The sequence below is a fragment of the Macrotis lagotis genome, chromosome 1 (genome assembly GCF_037893015.1).
Source record: "Macrotis lagotis isolate mMagLag1 chromosome 1, bilby.v1.9.chrom.fasta, whole genome shotgun sequence".
In the NCBI taxonomy this organism is placed as follows: domain Eukaryota; kingdom Metazoa; phylum Chordata; class Mammalia; order Peramelemorphia; family Peramelidae; genus Macrotis; species Macrotis lagotis.
In genome coordinates this window covers 54,500,873-54,513,619 of record NC_133658.1, presented here as the reverse complement: position 1 = coordinate 54,513,619, position 12,747 = coordinate 54,500,873, and the positions used below count along the sequence as shown (strand labels likewise).

General features: G+C 48.2%; 1 protein-coding gene across 1 annotated transcript in view; it reads right to left on the bottom strand.

The window, feature by feature from the left end:
• SLC7A5 (solute carrier family 7 member 5) overlaps positions 1-12,238 on the bottom strand; it is a 43,521-nt gene extending 31,283 nt beyond the window's left edge. Inside the window, exon 1 of the mRNA XM_074201559.1 lies at positions 11,686-12,238. Coding sequence (XP_074057660.1) covers positions 11,686-12,238 — 553 coding nt within the window. The remainder of the gene's footprint in view (positions 1-11,685) is intronic.
• Between the last annotated feature and the right edge of the window lie 509 nt (positions 12,239-12,747).

Genomic DNA, 12,747 nt, shown 5'->3' with positions numbered 1-12,747 from the left:
TTCCTCCTGTTCCAGGGCAATTCTCAGAGCCTGCAATCCTTGGCCTGTTGTGAATGAAGGTCTCTCACATTAATGAATGGATCCCTCTCTCTTCTGCCATTTCATCTCTTCCATTGCTAAGAAAACTCAGCCCACAAAATGGTGTGGGAAGAACCACATCCAGTTTTAGAGGTGGAGATAATTAGAGACCAGGCCTCCTGTCCACAGGGGCCAGCAGTCAATTTGGGGAATAAGGGAGTCGTTTCACTACTCTGATTTAAGCTCCATTCCACACCAAAGCAAGAGGCAAAAAACAGTCAAATGGCTCCACATGGCTCACCAGCACATTCGAGGCCCCAGAGTGCTCTCTGGGAGCACATGAGACAAAAAAAAAAGGCCAACACCAGACCCTTTGAAGGATGGCAGGATTTCCATTAGGAAACCCTTTTTTCCTTCCTATGATATGGAGAATTATTAAAGTAGTAAGGTAGCTTAAAAAGTTGGAGTGAGATGGAGGAAGGGAGAAGTGAAGGTTACTCCTAAATGTTCCAAGTCATCAGCCCTAGTGGGGAACTGTCTGGTTATTTTTAGGGCACATCAAACACAGACCTGCCATTCAAAGGCTCCACTTTTTTAAATACAGGGCAGGGTACCTTTTTCAAAACAGAAACTGTAAAGAGACTATAAGGAGACCAGACTCAGTCTTGGGATACTCTGTTTTTTCCAGTTTGGTTTTTGGTGGGGTGGACTGCAAATCCACATCTCTGCAGGATGAGCAGAAGCAGGGAATTTAGGGTATGCCTCACTTCCCACAATTTCCATAGCTGGGAGACCCAGCAATGGAGGTGAACCCCTTCACTTTAGTTTCCATCCCTGTGAATCCCTAGCACACTGGGGGTGCTTGGGGCTGAAGATGAAATGTGCAAGAAAAGGCAAAATGCCCACAGCCCTGAGAAGTTTGGTTAACCCCAATTTAAAGAGGACACAGTTACTAAGAGTCAGAATTTGAATCTCTCTCAAGCTATCTTTCTATTATACCAAGTCAAATCTCTGCTCCCAAGGAATTACTCAAATGATTCAGATTGAATATTATTTCCCCCTTGTTTCCAGTCATCTGCACGAAGGTTGACTTTGTGATCCTAACAAGAAGAGGCCCTTGCAACTGAGAATGCAGTTTAAAGGAAGGGAGTTCAGATCAAAAAAGAAAAGTACCCCAGTTCCTAAAAGGGTTCCAAGGAAGAGTGAAAGGTCTGAGTGTTTCAGTCATTTCTCTTCAATAAAAGGTGCTGTCTGGAGCAAAGACCTAGGCCTGGAGCTCTATCTTCTACCTTGCAGATGGGATCTTCAGTCAGGACTTGGTTTTTTCCTCCTGAAATTTGGGGGACAATTTCCTCCTACTTCACAAGGATGCTGGAGGAGAGGAGAACAGGGTTTGCTGTTTTATGTCTTTGGAAAGGACTAAAAGAAAAACTTTATTGCCGCAGTTTGACATTTGAATGCCTCCCCCAGTTTGACTTCCCTCTGCCAAACTGATCTCCTGGGCTGGACCCTGAAGAAGCTGGTTACCCAGGGCTATCACACCCCCTTCTCATTGCCACCACTTAAAGGCTCAGCTTCCATCTCAAGGCTCCATTCTTTCCTGATCTTTCTAGTTCTCAAAACTCCCTCCCTGACTATCCTGCATTTACATCTATGTTCCCTTCCAGAAGAATAGAAGCCCTATGAAGGCAGGGCCTGGCTTTCTTTTGGGCTTCATTTGTCGCCAGAGTCTGTTTCTGTGGTTCAAAGATCTTATTGTGGCTACCCTGTGACTGGCTTATTGGTCTGGCAAATTTAACAAGCTGGAATATGCCCTAAGACTTCTGGGATGGCCTGTATTTTGTAAATTCCTGGTCATTATGATTTAACCTTAAAATAAAATAATGCCCATTTTACCAAGAAGGGAGGTAAATGGAGGGAATAAGGTTGAGACTTTTTTTATTTCAAAACAGTTCACTGTCACTGTAACTACAGCACTTGGGCTACATTTTAAAATAAATCTATCAAATAGTCACCCTAAAGGTGGTAGCTAAAATGTGCCTCCCACATTTCCCTTTTACCAGAGAGGTTTAGGAAATAGTGAACTCTTCACAAGAATTAGATTGGCACATCTGCTATTTCAAAACAATTTCAGAGTGTTCAAGGATGTTTGCGAAGAGGAAAAGAATCCTGCTGATCCAAATGCCTCATTTTACAGATATGGTAACTGAGGTCCAAAATCAACACCGGGGGCTGATCCCCAGGTCACTGAAAATGGTTTCTTAAATGGGAGAAGGGAGAAGGGAGAAGTCAGCCCAGACCATGCAAAGATCCTGATTCGAGTTGTGATGGTGGGAATTGGAGAGAAAGCCAACCACCCCCCTCCCAATATACAGACACACCCAGGAGCATGAACACACACCCACATTCTAAAGAATGGTCCATCCCTGGCTCTGCCTACAAGGCAGGTGCTTGCTCCCAATTGACAAACCTACAAGTGAGTGCAGATGTTAAGAGATGGGATCCTAGGACTGCCCAGTGCCTACTATCTGGTGCCCAGCCAGACTTCTGGCCTCACTCCACACCTGAAATCCTTACAGGGCCTTGGATCTCTCTTCCTGATGTTCCAAGGACTTCTCCAAAGCTTGCTTTTGTTTATGTTTTTTTCCCTGGGAAGGCATCGTTCCTCAGGTTTGTAGTATCTTTTCTTTCCAATCCCATGGCCAAGCAGGATTCTCCATATGATGAACACTCAGTTTTGAACTTGTTCTTTCCCTGACTTTTTCCTCCTCTTTCTTAGACTCTGAACAATGACTTATTTAAACAAGAGTTGACTAACAGGATCTAACCCAGGAGTCTGGCTGTGCCCTCTGCTCCCTCAATAATCAGGTTTGGCAGCAGGCTGGGGTAGGGCAGACTCCAGTCAGATCCCAAGCCCTCGGCTGGCCACCCTGCAGGCTGCCACCTCTCCCATGGTGCCTCACAGTGGGGACCCTCGCCATCAGCCAACACACAAGGGGAGGAGGTTGGTCAGATCCTGGGTCCTACAACTTTTGTAGTCTGTCTCAGCTTTTGCATCTGTGCTGCTACCCTGTGATGTAGATGTCCTGGGTTCAGTTCTGACCCTTTCACTAACTCTAAAGGGGAGTGTGGGCTAGAGGAAGGGAGAATAAGCATTTATGGGGCACTGGCATCTGAGGCCAGACTTGAACTCAAATCAGGTCAACTCTTGGCCACCGAGGTGGCAGCTGTCCTAGTCTGGACTAGCTGATCTGACAGCTACAGAGCTGACTGTCAAATCTCAAGAAAAGCACATGATGGAATGAGCTTGCATTCAGCCCCACGAGGCTGTGCCAACCAAGAATCCCAAAAGAAGCTCCCAACCTCTCGGGGGTGGTGGGGGTGTGTGTGGGGTGTTGCCTCCCAAGAATACAGATTGACAAAGTCCTTGGTAGGAGGCCCAGGAAGACTTAGCTGTTCAGTATCAGATTCTCTAACTGAAGGGTTATCTCACCAGGAACTGACGTCAAAGCACAGGAAAGGTCATGCTAACACATGATGGGTGAGGAGGGTGCAGCGGAGAACCGGCTCACCTCCCACCCTGCCGCCCAAACTCTGGCCAGGTGTGCTCATTTCTAAGAAGCAGGCAATACCCAGGGTCAAAATAAGCTGGCACCAAGGCCCCAGGCTGAGAATGCTACAGGGAAGGTGACAAGAGGAAGAGGTGCCTCGGGCAGCCTGGCAGGACCGAGAGCTCGGAGGGGCCTCCCAAGGCCTGTGCTGGCAAATGAAGGAAAAGGCCCAGAGGTCACATTACGTGTATAGCAGGAGTTGGATTAAATTCTATGCACAGTGTGTTTTAAGTAGCCCCTCAACTGCCAACAAACAAAAAGGGGTCGACAGGAATCCCTTGGAAGAGGGGGGCTTTTCTATTCCATCACAGAATCTAGTTGGGAGATGAAAAGGGACATAAGAAAACACAGGATTCAGAGGTGGAAGAGATGTTCCCAAACTGAATCCCCAGGAAGTTAAGTGACTGGAGTGGCAGAGAGAGAAAGAAGTCAACAAGTGGGATTTGAAGCAGTGGTCCTAGGATTGCAGTCCTCTTCTCACTGTTTTAGGGATTTGAGAGAGAAAAGTCTAAAAACATGAAGTAGAATCTCCCAAAATGCAGACAGATTCATGGTTAAGAGATTCATAACAGCAGACCATTATTACAAAAGAAGAGGGGTGCTGGAGAGATAAACACATAAAATAAACACTCTACTCAAAAGGAGCACCCTATTCTAAAGAGGTATAGGGCAAACCTTTCAGATAGCCATGGCCTGGGGGGATAGATACACCTTAAAGAGGGAATCAGTTTTGCCCCCACCATGGTGGTTTACCCTATGTGAATGTAGGCAATTTTCGACATTGTGTCACTGCTGGGGCTTTGGTGCTTTTAACAAAATTCTGAATTTAGGAGTGACTCAAACCAAAATCAAAACCGGGTAAGGACAGCCCCAAGCAACAGGGAAACATCAGTGTGTAATAATAACAGGCTCATAAATACCAGATTTTGTAACTGCTGGGGAGGAAATGCGTTTGGTTCAGGAACCCAACAAGAGCTTTACTGGTATTCAACTGCTAAAAGTTGAAGATAAAAAAAAAACCTGACAAATACTACACAAAGGACCACATTTTCAAAACCATCTCAGTCATGGGGTTAAATGAAAAATGTGGACATCAAAGAACGGTTCTATCCTGAAGTGAAATGCCATGCATTGTCAAGACTGATTAATCTCATTTCTTTGCTGACCAGATTAGCGGTAGGGCATGGGAGTGTGATAGACAGTTTAGCTAGATGCCAGTAAAGGGCTCATAGGTCACATGTAGCCCACAATTCTCTCAAGCATGACCAAATCAAACAAATGTAACTGGGGAATATTTAACAAAGAAACAAAAATACAAAGAATAACTTGAATCAACAAAGAGCTGCCATGTAACATTTCCATCAATAAATGTAAATGACAGTAAGGGAGCAGTTACAGATAGCAAAAATACAGGAGGCTTAAGAAAGACAATACACCAATGGAACAAACATCTTGGGGCCACAAAAACCAAAAAAGACAGTTTCTGACTTCAAAAAAACTTCTGATTCCAGAAACAGAAGGAACCTGGCAGGCTGAATAAAACCAAATACAATAACTTTACTTTAGGTTTGCATATGACATCATATGAATCAGAAGACAGGTAAAGACAACATTTCCTCTGCAAATGATAAGTAAATCCATAAATGGCAAGGAAATCATTGTACCTAGAATATGGGAATTATTGGTCCCACTGGACTATGCCCTGAACAGACTTGTCTGGAATAGTGGACAGTTCTAGGCACAGTTCTGAGGTATAGTGACACTCCAGAGTAGCCAAGATGGCGAGGAGGCCTAAGACCATGCTCAAGGGTCACCTGTAGAACCTGGGGCCTGGAGAAGATGAGACAGAAAGGATGGGTCTTAGGAAGGGCTATCAGCTATCTGACCTCTCTTGCTTGGGTCCAAGGAGGTGGAAACTGCCAGGGAGTAAAGTATCCCCAAAGAGTCAGCTTGCCCTGTGCCTCAATAGCACTGAAATGTTACACTCTGGGGAGCTGCCACATGAAGGCTACTGCAGGTACCTGTACAGTTTCCACAGTCCTCAGCACCTGGCAGGACTCAAGAGAGGAAGGCTGGAGGTCAACAGAGGTCCTAGAGGTTAAAGTGGAGGCATGAAAAGACATCCAAACAAGAAGAAGAGACAAGTGGCTTCCTGATGCATGCCAAGAGGGGTTGGGTTCTGTAGAAATCACTCTGGAAAAGGAATTCTGGGAGAAACTCAATTAAAGAAGCCCATGTCAGTTCAGAAGGACTGGACTGGCTGTAGGGCTGATCCCACCTTCGTAGCAAGTTCCTGACAACCACAAACACAAGACTCCCGATATGGTGGTGGACAGAGCTGGGGCATTTCTCCCATCAAGGCCTTGACCTACACTCTCTCCCATTCCTGTTACCTTGTAGGATAGGTCATCTGATGAAATGCTTTTCATCAATCCAAACTTCAATCCTATTATTTTTGCTTGACTTACCTGGAAGCAGGCAACAATGTTCACGCGCTGACTGATGGAAGCTGATTTCCCTTCTGATCATTCTCCCTCTACCACATTCACACACTATTCACACCCCACCCCAAGATTCTCATAATGCCCCAAAGCACTAGAGGCAAAAAGCCTATAATCCCACATCTCAAAGAGACTGGGTCCAACTGTGTTTCCTTCACTGATCCCTGGGTTGGAATGGGATTTTTTTATATTGCCAAGGACCTTATTTTCATATTTACATATATATATGTTCCCAGAGTCAGCTACCCCTGTAGGACATGAAAGCTTTGGATCATCAACATCAGTCACCATCTAAAGCATTTGGGTCTACAAACGATTGTGAAGTGCCTCCCCATCCTGTAGCCTGCTGAGCTCTATTTATTCTACACATCATGCCCCAAATGAGGATTATGTGAATACTGTCCCCAGGGTTTGCTCTTAAAAGCTAATGGCATTTTAAAAAATACCTGAGCCTTGCAACTATTAAAGCTAATCAAAAAAACAAATCTCTCTTTGGCAGAAGGAAAGTCTTATGAGTGATGAGGGTAGACACCTCCAAATCTCTTAGACAACAAATACTCATTCCTTCTATGGGCTTTCCCCTCAAACCAATCTACAGAGACCAAAACAAAAATTCAAACTTTCAAATTCTTTATCATCTCACCCTCCAGATTATGGAACCTTGGATACACATAAAAATGAATCTACAAGCTAATTAATAAAGTCTGGTCTGGTCTCAGACACTTAATAATTACCTAGCTGTGTGGCCTTGGGCAAGCCACTTAAACCCATTTGCCTTGCAAAAAACTTAAAAAAAAAAATAAGAAGAATCCGAACTGTTTTCAAAGATGGGATGCTAAATGTAGAGACACTAAAAGCCCCTTCATCCCTGAGCCCCAAATATACAGCATGGGGGAGTTAAAAAAAGGGAGGGGGGAAGACCTGTGAATTCAAGGGTGAGAAAGCAAGCTGGAACTTGGAGAAGACATCATTCAAAGGGGTTGAACTAGATTTTTTCAGGTTCCTTCTACTTCTAAGCTTCCTTTGAAACATTCTAGGCAGGAAGGGTATAAAGGATGGGAGCAGGGACAGCCACCTTCAAGTACTGGCTCCAGGAGATCTGAGTCCCTGAGGATTAGCTGAGTCCTGTCTACCCTAATGTTAGAAAAGTAGTTGCCTAATCTTAAAAAGCTTCAAATACTCAACCTGGAGAGAGAAATCAGTATAAGCCAGGTAAGCCTTGGCATCTCTTTGTTAAAGGGCCAAGTCTGTTCAGGTAAGGCCTTGGGGTCCAGGTGCAACCTCAGGGCTATGAACACATTGAGGTGGGGCCCCCAACAAGACATGCTGCCTCATATCACCTGCTTTACCTCAGTAGAAGAGTTAGTTACAATTAAATTGGGTTCATCACTTGGCTTCTTTTATTCACAGCTTCTCCCTTCACTGGGCAGACATCACTCACTGCAGAAGCGCCACCAAGAGTTAAGTCTGTGGAGAATGGAAAGGGAACTCTGGACGGTTCTCTCCAATCAAACCCTGATATTCTATCTATACCTATAGAGGCAAGTTCCATTCCATGTTTTTAACAAATTGAGAAATTGAGTCCAGGTAAAAGTGCCATAATACAGTCAGCCCCTGGGAAAAGAACAATCTCAAAATGAGTGGCACTGGGGGACTGTGGTGTAGATGGGTCTCAGAGTGACACTAATTCTTTACTGCTAAAAGGTGGAACTGGACAAGGTGAGCTAGCCGGATGCTCAGAGTGGGTTGTGTTCTACTCACAGGATGTGAAAGGTGCGGTCAAGGAGACCTGACCTCCATCCAATTCAACAGACAGCTACAGGTCTCAGCTTCAGCCCAATAAAGCCTGCTTTTTGGCCAGTTAATTTTGGGGCCCACATTTACTAATGACTGTCCCTAATAAGATGTCTGTATTTTTGCACAATGTGAATCCACAGGACAGAGGTATTCATTAAACCTGTTTAACCCATACACTGTCCGTGTGAGTTAAAGGTGTCCTCTCCCTAGCTTCCATACAACACCCACAGAACAATTCTCCCAATATTCTGATAGCTAATTGGCCCTGCCAAGCCTGCAGGAGAAAGGGCTTTTTAATGAATAGAAGAGGGGACAATACAGGAGTAGAGTTAGCAGAACGGATGGGCTGAAACCCTATAACAGGTCCTTTATCTTGGCCCCAGCTATAAGGTTTTTCAAAGTGCTTTATAGGAACATTATTTATCTGATTACCACAAAGCCAAGCCGATGTAATTTTTCAAGAGAGCAGTAAAAGAAAGCTGTCCTTGGTGGGACATGCCCAGAATGTCAGAAACAAGAAACAATCCTGTTAAGGCTACAAAATAGCTTCCAAAGAGGTGCCAATCTGGCACATAAACCAGAAGGCAGAGTCTCTGGGAGTGGGAATGCAGAGCATTTGTGGAACCATCAACTGGTATTGAAAGCTTTGGGTTAGGATTAGGCACAGGAGTGGCAGGGATTCATTTTCCATTCTCAAATTTAATTCATGTGGTGATCTTGGGTCCTTTCAGGCCTCACATGTGATGTGAAGTGAATCTGCAATGCCCCAGAGGCTTTGGCTCAACTGTAATTTGCAATCCTTGGAAAAAAGGAAGGAAGTAAGGATGGAAGGAATGAAGGAAGAAAGGAACTAACAGAGAAAGAAAATAAGGAGTAGTAAGAAGATAATGCAAGATCAAAAGCCTGCAATTCTAATGTTTTTCAAAGTTTTAAAATGCTATAACAATATTTCATTTTATTATAATAGTTCTATCAAGGAAATGTGATTATTCCTGATTTTTAAGAAATGGATCCAGAACTGTAATATAAAGAACTCCCAGTGAGAAATGTCTCTCCAAAGCCACCCACACAGCAGAGCCCCTGGGCCAGCTCTCAGGTTGCCCATGATGGCCTTGCTCAGACACTGACAGGACGGGCCAAGGAGGTAGACTAACAACCAGAGGCTCCTGAAGCCACCCAAGCATATAATCCAAGGAGACTGGCCAGAGAGGCTCCGCATTCATCAAGAGATAGACCAGGCCCTTTTGTGATTGCTAGAATTCCCTGGGAAACAAAGCAGAGGCCTCCAGATGGGGCAAGAGCTAAGAAACCATGGTATGTGAACGTGAATGTCAATACTATTCCCAGACCACGCCAGCCCCCCACAACAGGGCCCCCTCCCCTTCCTAGCATCCTCTGTCATGGTCCTCCAGCTAACCCACTTTAGAAGGAATACAATGGAACAGGAGAATGCTGTGGTGGTAACATTGGAGTGGACAAGAACTAAGATTCAAATCCTACCTCAGATACTAGCTGTGTGACCCTAAACAGTCATTCCCCATCGCCTCCAAGGTCCTGGAAGCTCTCAATCTCAGCTCCTGTTCTCCAGCTTCCCTTCCTCCATGTCCCCCCCTTATTCTACTCTAATACTTTGTCTTGTTCTACTTGTCCTTGCAGGTCCCCTTTTTTCCCCTCCTCCCAGTTACTCTACATTGCGGAGCACCCAAATGTATCTCTATGCCATCACCCCAGGGGACTAAAATTCTGATCTTGATGACTACTTCCTTCCTAGTTTGGCTCTGACATCAAATGCTTCCATTGCATTACAATAAGAAGTTTTCTTACAACTTGAAAAAGAATAGTCTTTTTTGGTCAGGCAACATGCTTCTGGACCCTCCCAGAAACAGGTGTTCTACGTGACAGAAGTCAGGCCAAATGGCTCCATTAGTGTTGCTTGACTATACTAATCTCTTGGGGGAGGGGAGGGGGGTGAGGAATTATTGGAAAGGGACAGTAAAACATTTGTAATAGTTTTAAATACCAAGTCACAGTTCCTAAGTCTTTAGAATTTGCCAGATGAAAGGTTATGGGCTCTAAGACCTTCAGTACCATCTTCCAGCACATACCTGTGCCTGTGTTAGATCAATGATATACTACCTCGAAGGCATGGATAGTGAAATTTCCAGCTTTTGTGTTTCCAGAAATGAAAACACTGGACTCTTTTGAGAGGCATCCTAAATGGTCAAGCCCTGACACTGGACATGGCAGAGTGAATGTAACTATTCCACCCAGACAGGCAACACTGCAGCTGAGGAAACCTGCACTGGACAAACATCCTAGGTTTAAATCTCAGTTTCCTTTCCTTAGAAATAAGTCCATTCTGCCTGAATTTGTTCTTTTTCCTTCTCAGGAAGAGAGCATGTATTCTTTTCCTGCCCTCTCCTTCCCAAGCAAAATATTAGAATGTATGTCTTAGTTTAATTTAGAATAATTTCTAAGACTCAAACAACCACATGGATTATCTTTTTTTATCCTTAAAATCCAAGTTACAATACTAGATGAGCTGGTTTAGAGCCCTTTGATTCTGTATGGCAGAAAGAACAGGTAGAAAGATGAATGAACAAACTCACTATCATTGGATCTTCTCTTCCAGCTGAGTCAGTACTTCCCTCCTCCACATCCATCTACCTCTAAATCAGAACAGAAAATTCTGTGGCTCAAAAGCTCCCTAGGAAAACCATTTCCTCCTTTCCTTTTATAACATCTTTACAAACCTCAAACATCACATGGTAAGAATCCCACCAAGACTGCCAGTTTCTTTCAGAAAAGGAGAGAAATACCAGCCATTAGCAAGGGAAAAGAAAACCAGGTTGTATAGATCCTCATTCTTCATAAGATACAGTTGAGGTGATTGGCTTGGGTCATGGAGGAAAAAAAAGAAAAATCCATGGAGCAATCTCGGAGGTTTAGAGGAGCAGAAGCTTCCTATGTGTCTTTAAGGGTTTTTTTGCAAGGCAATGTGGGTTAAGTTGCTTGCACAAGGCTACACAGCTAGGTCATTATTAAGTGTCTGAGGCACATTTGAACTCAGGTCCTTCTGACTCCAAGGCTGGTGATCTATCCATTGCGTCACCTAGATGCCCTCAAACATTCTTTTTTTTCTTTTTTTAGGTTTTTGCAGGCAAATGGGGTTAAATGGCTTGCCCAAGGCCACACAACTAGGTCATTATTAAGTGTCTGAGATGGGATTTGGACCCAGATACTGCAGACTCCACTGTCGCTGCCTCCCTAGCCCTCGTGCACAGGCCGATCCCCAGTCCAGATAAGCAGCAGCACTAGTGGGGGGCGGGGACCAGCCCATGGGGGTCTAGGAAGCAGGGAGGGTAGGGAGTCCATCAGATGGTGCCACGGGGTCAATTGGGAAGGCATCCGTTAGGAAGGGGGACCTCTACTGCGTGGGGTTCGGAGCCACGTGCGGCCCGAGGAAGTGGAAGGGGTGAGTCATTCATTCATTCATTCATACATCCCGGCCCGGCCCCCGCAGTCCCGGCCCGGCTCGGCCTGGCCTCCGAGCCCCACAGTCCCAGCCCCCACAGTCCCAGCCCGGCCCGGCCCCCGAGCCCCGCAGCCCCAGCCCGGCCCGGCCTGGCCCCCGAGCCCCACAGTCCCAGCCCGGCCCGGCCTGGCCCCCGAGCCCCACAGTCCCAGCCCGGCCCGGCCTGGCCCCCGAGCCCCGCAGCCCCAGCCCAGCCCGGCCCGGCCCGGCGCCCCGCACTCACGCACGCAGAGGCAGGCCAGCAGCTTGGCGGCGGCCTCGGGCACCGGGCAGCTGGGGAAGAGCGGCTTGAGCAGGTAGGTGGCGAAGACGAGCGCCACGATGTACTGCGACGAGGGCCGGATGATGAGCAGCTCCACCCAGAGCTTGAGGAAGGCGGGCAGCGGCCCGTAGACCTCCAGCACGTAGGCGTAGTCGCCGCCGGACTTGGTGATGGTGGTGCCCAGCTCGGCGTAGCACAGCGCGCCCGCGATGGAGAAGGCGCCGCAGGCGGCCCACACCACCAGCGACAGGCCGGGCGAGCCGGCCTCCTTGAGCACGCCGGTGGGCGCCACGAAGATGCCCGAGCCGATGATGGTGCCCAGGATGATGGCCACGCCGTTGAGCAGCGTGATGGAGCGCTGCAGCGTCACGCCCTCGGCCGCGCCCGCGTCCCCGCCGCCGCCGTTCTGCCCCCGCAGCATCTTCTCCCGGGCCGCCGAGTCCCCGCGGGGCCCCGGGCCGGGGGCGGCGGGCGCGGCGGCGGGGGCGCGGCGCTGCTGCGGCGAGGGGGCCATGCGGCGGCCGGAGCGGAGCGGAGCGGCGCGGGCGGGAGCGGGCGGCGGGCGCGGGCGGGAGCCGCGGAGGGAGGGCAGGGGCCCGGGCGCGGCAGCGGCGGCGGCTCCGGGGCGCCCGCGCTTTTGTGGCCGGAGCGGGGCGCGGGGCCGGGGGCGGGGGGAGGGGCGGGGCGCGGCCTACAGGTGCAGGCGCGGCGCCTCCGCCAATCGGGGCCGGGGGCGGGGCCGGGCCGGCCGGGGGCGGGGCCGGGGCGGGGCCTCGCCGCCGCTCCGTGCGGGGAAGCACGTGGCGACACTCCCCCGCCCCCCGGGGACCCTCCCCCCCCCCCCCGGCCGCGTGGAGGCTTTGTTCTCCGAACTTGCCCCGGCGCCCCGCCGCGAGCAGGCCTTGAACTTCTCTGAGGGGTGGGAGATGAGAAGGGGGGGCCCACGGGGACCCCTAGAACTGACGTTAATGAGAAGCGGGGGTGCGGGGAGCTAAGTGAGCAGCGGCCGGAGGGGATCCCTCA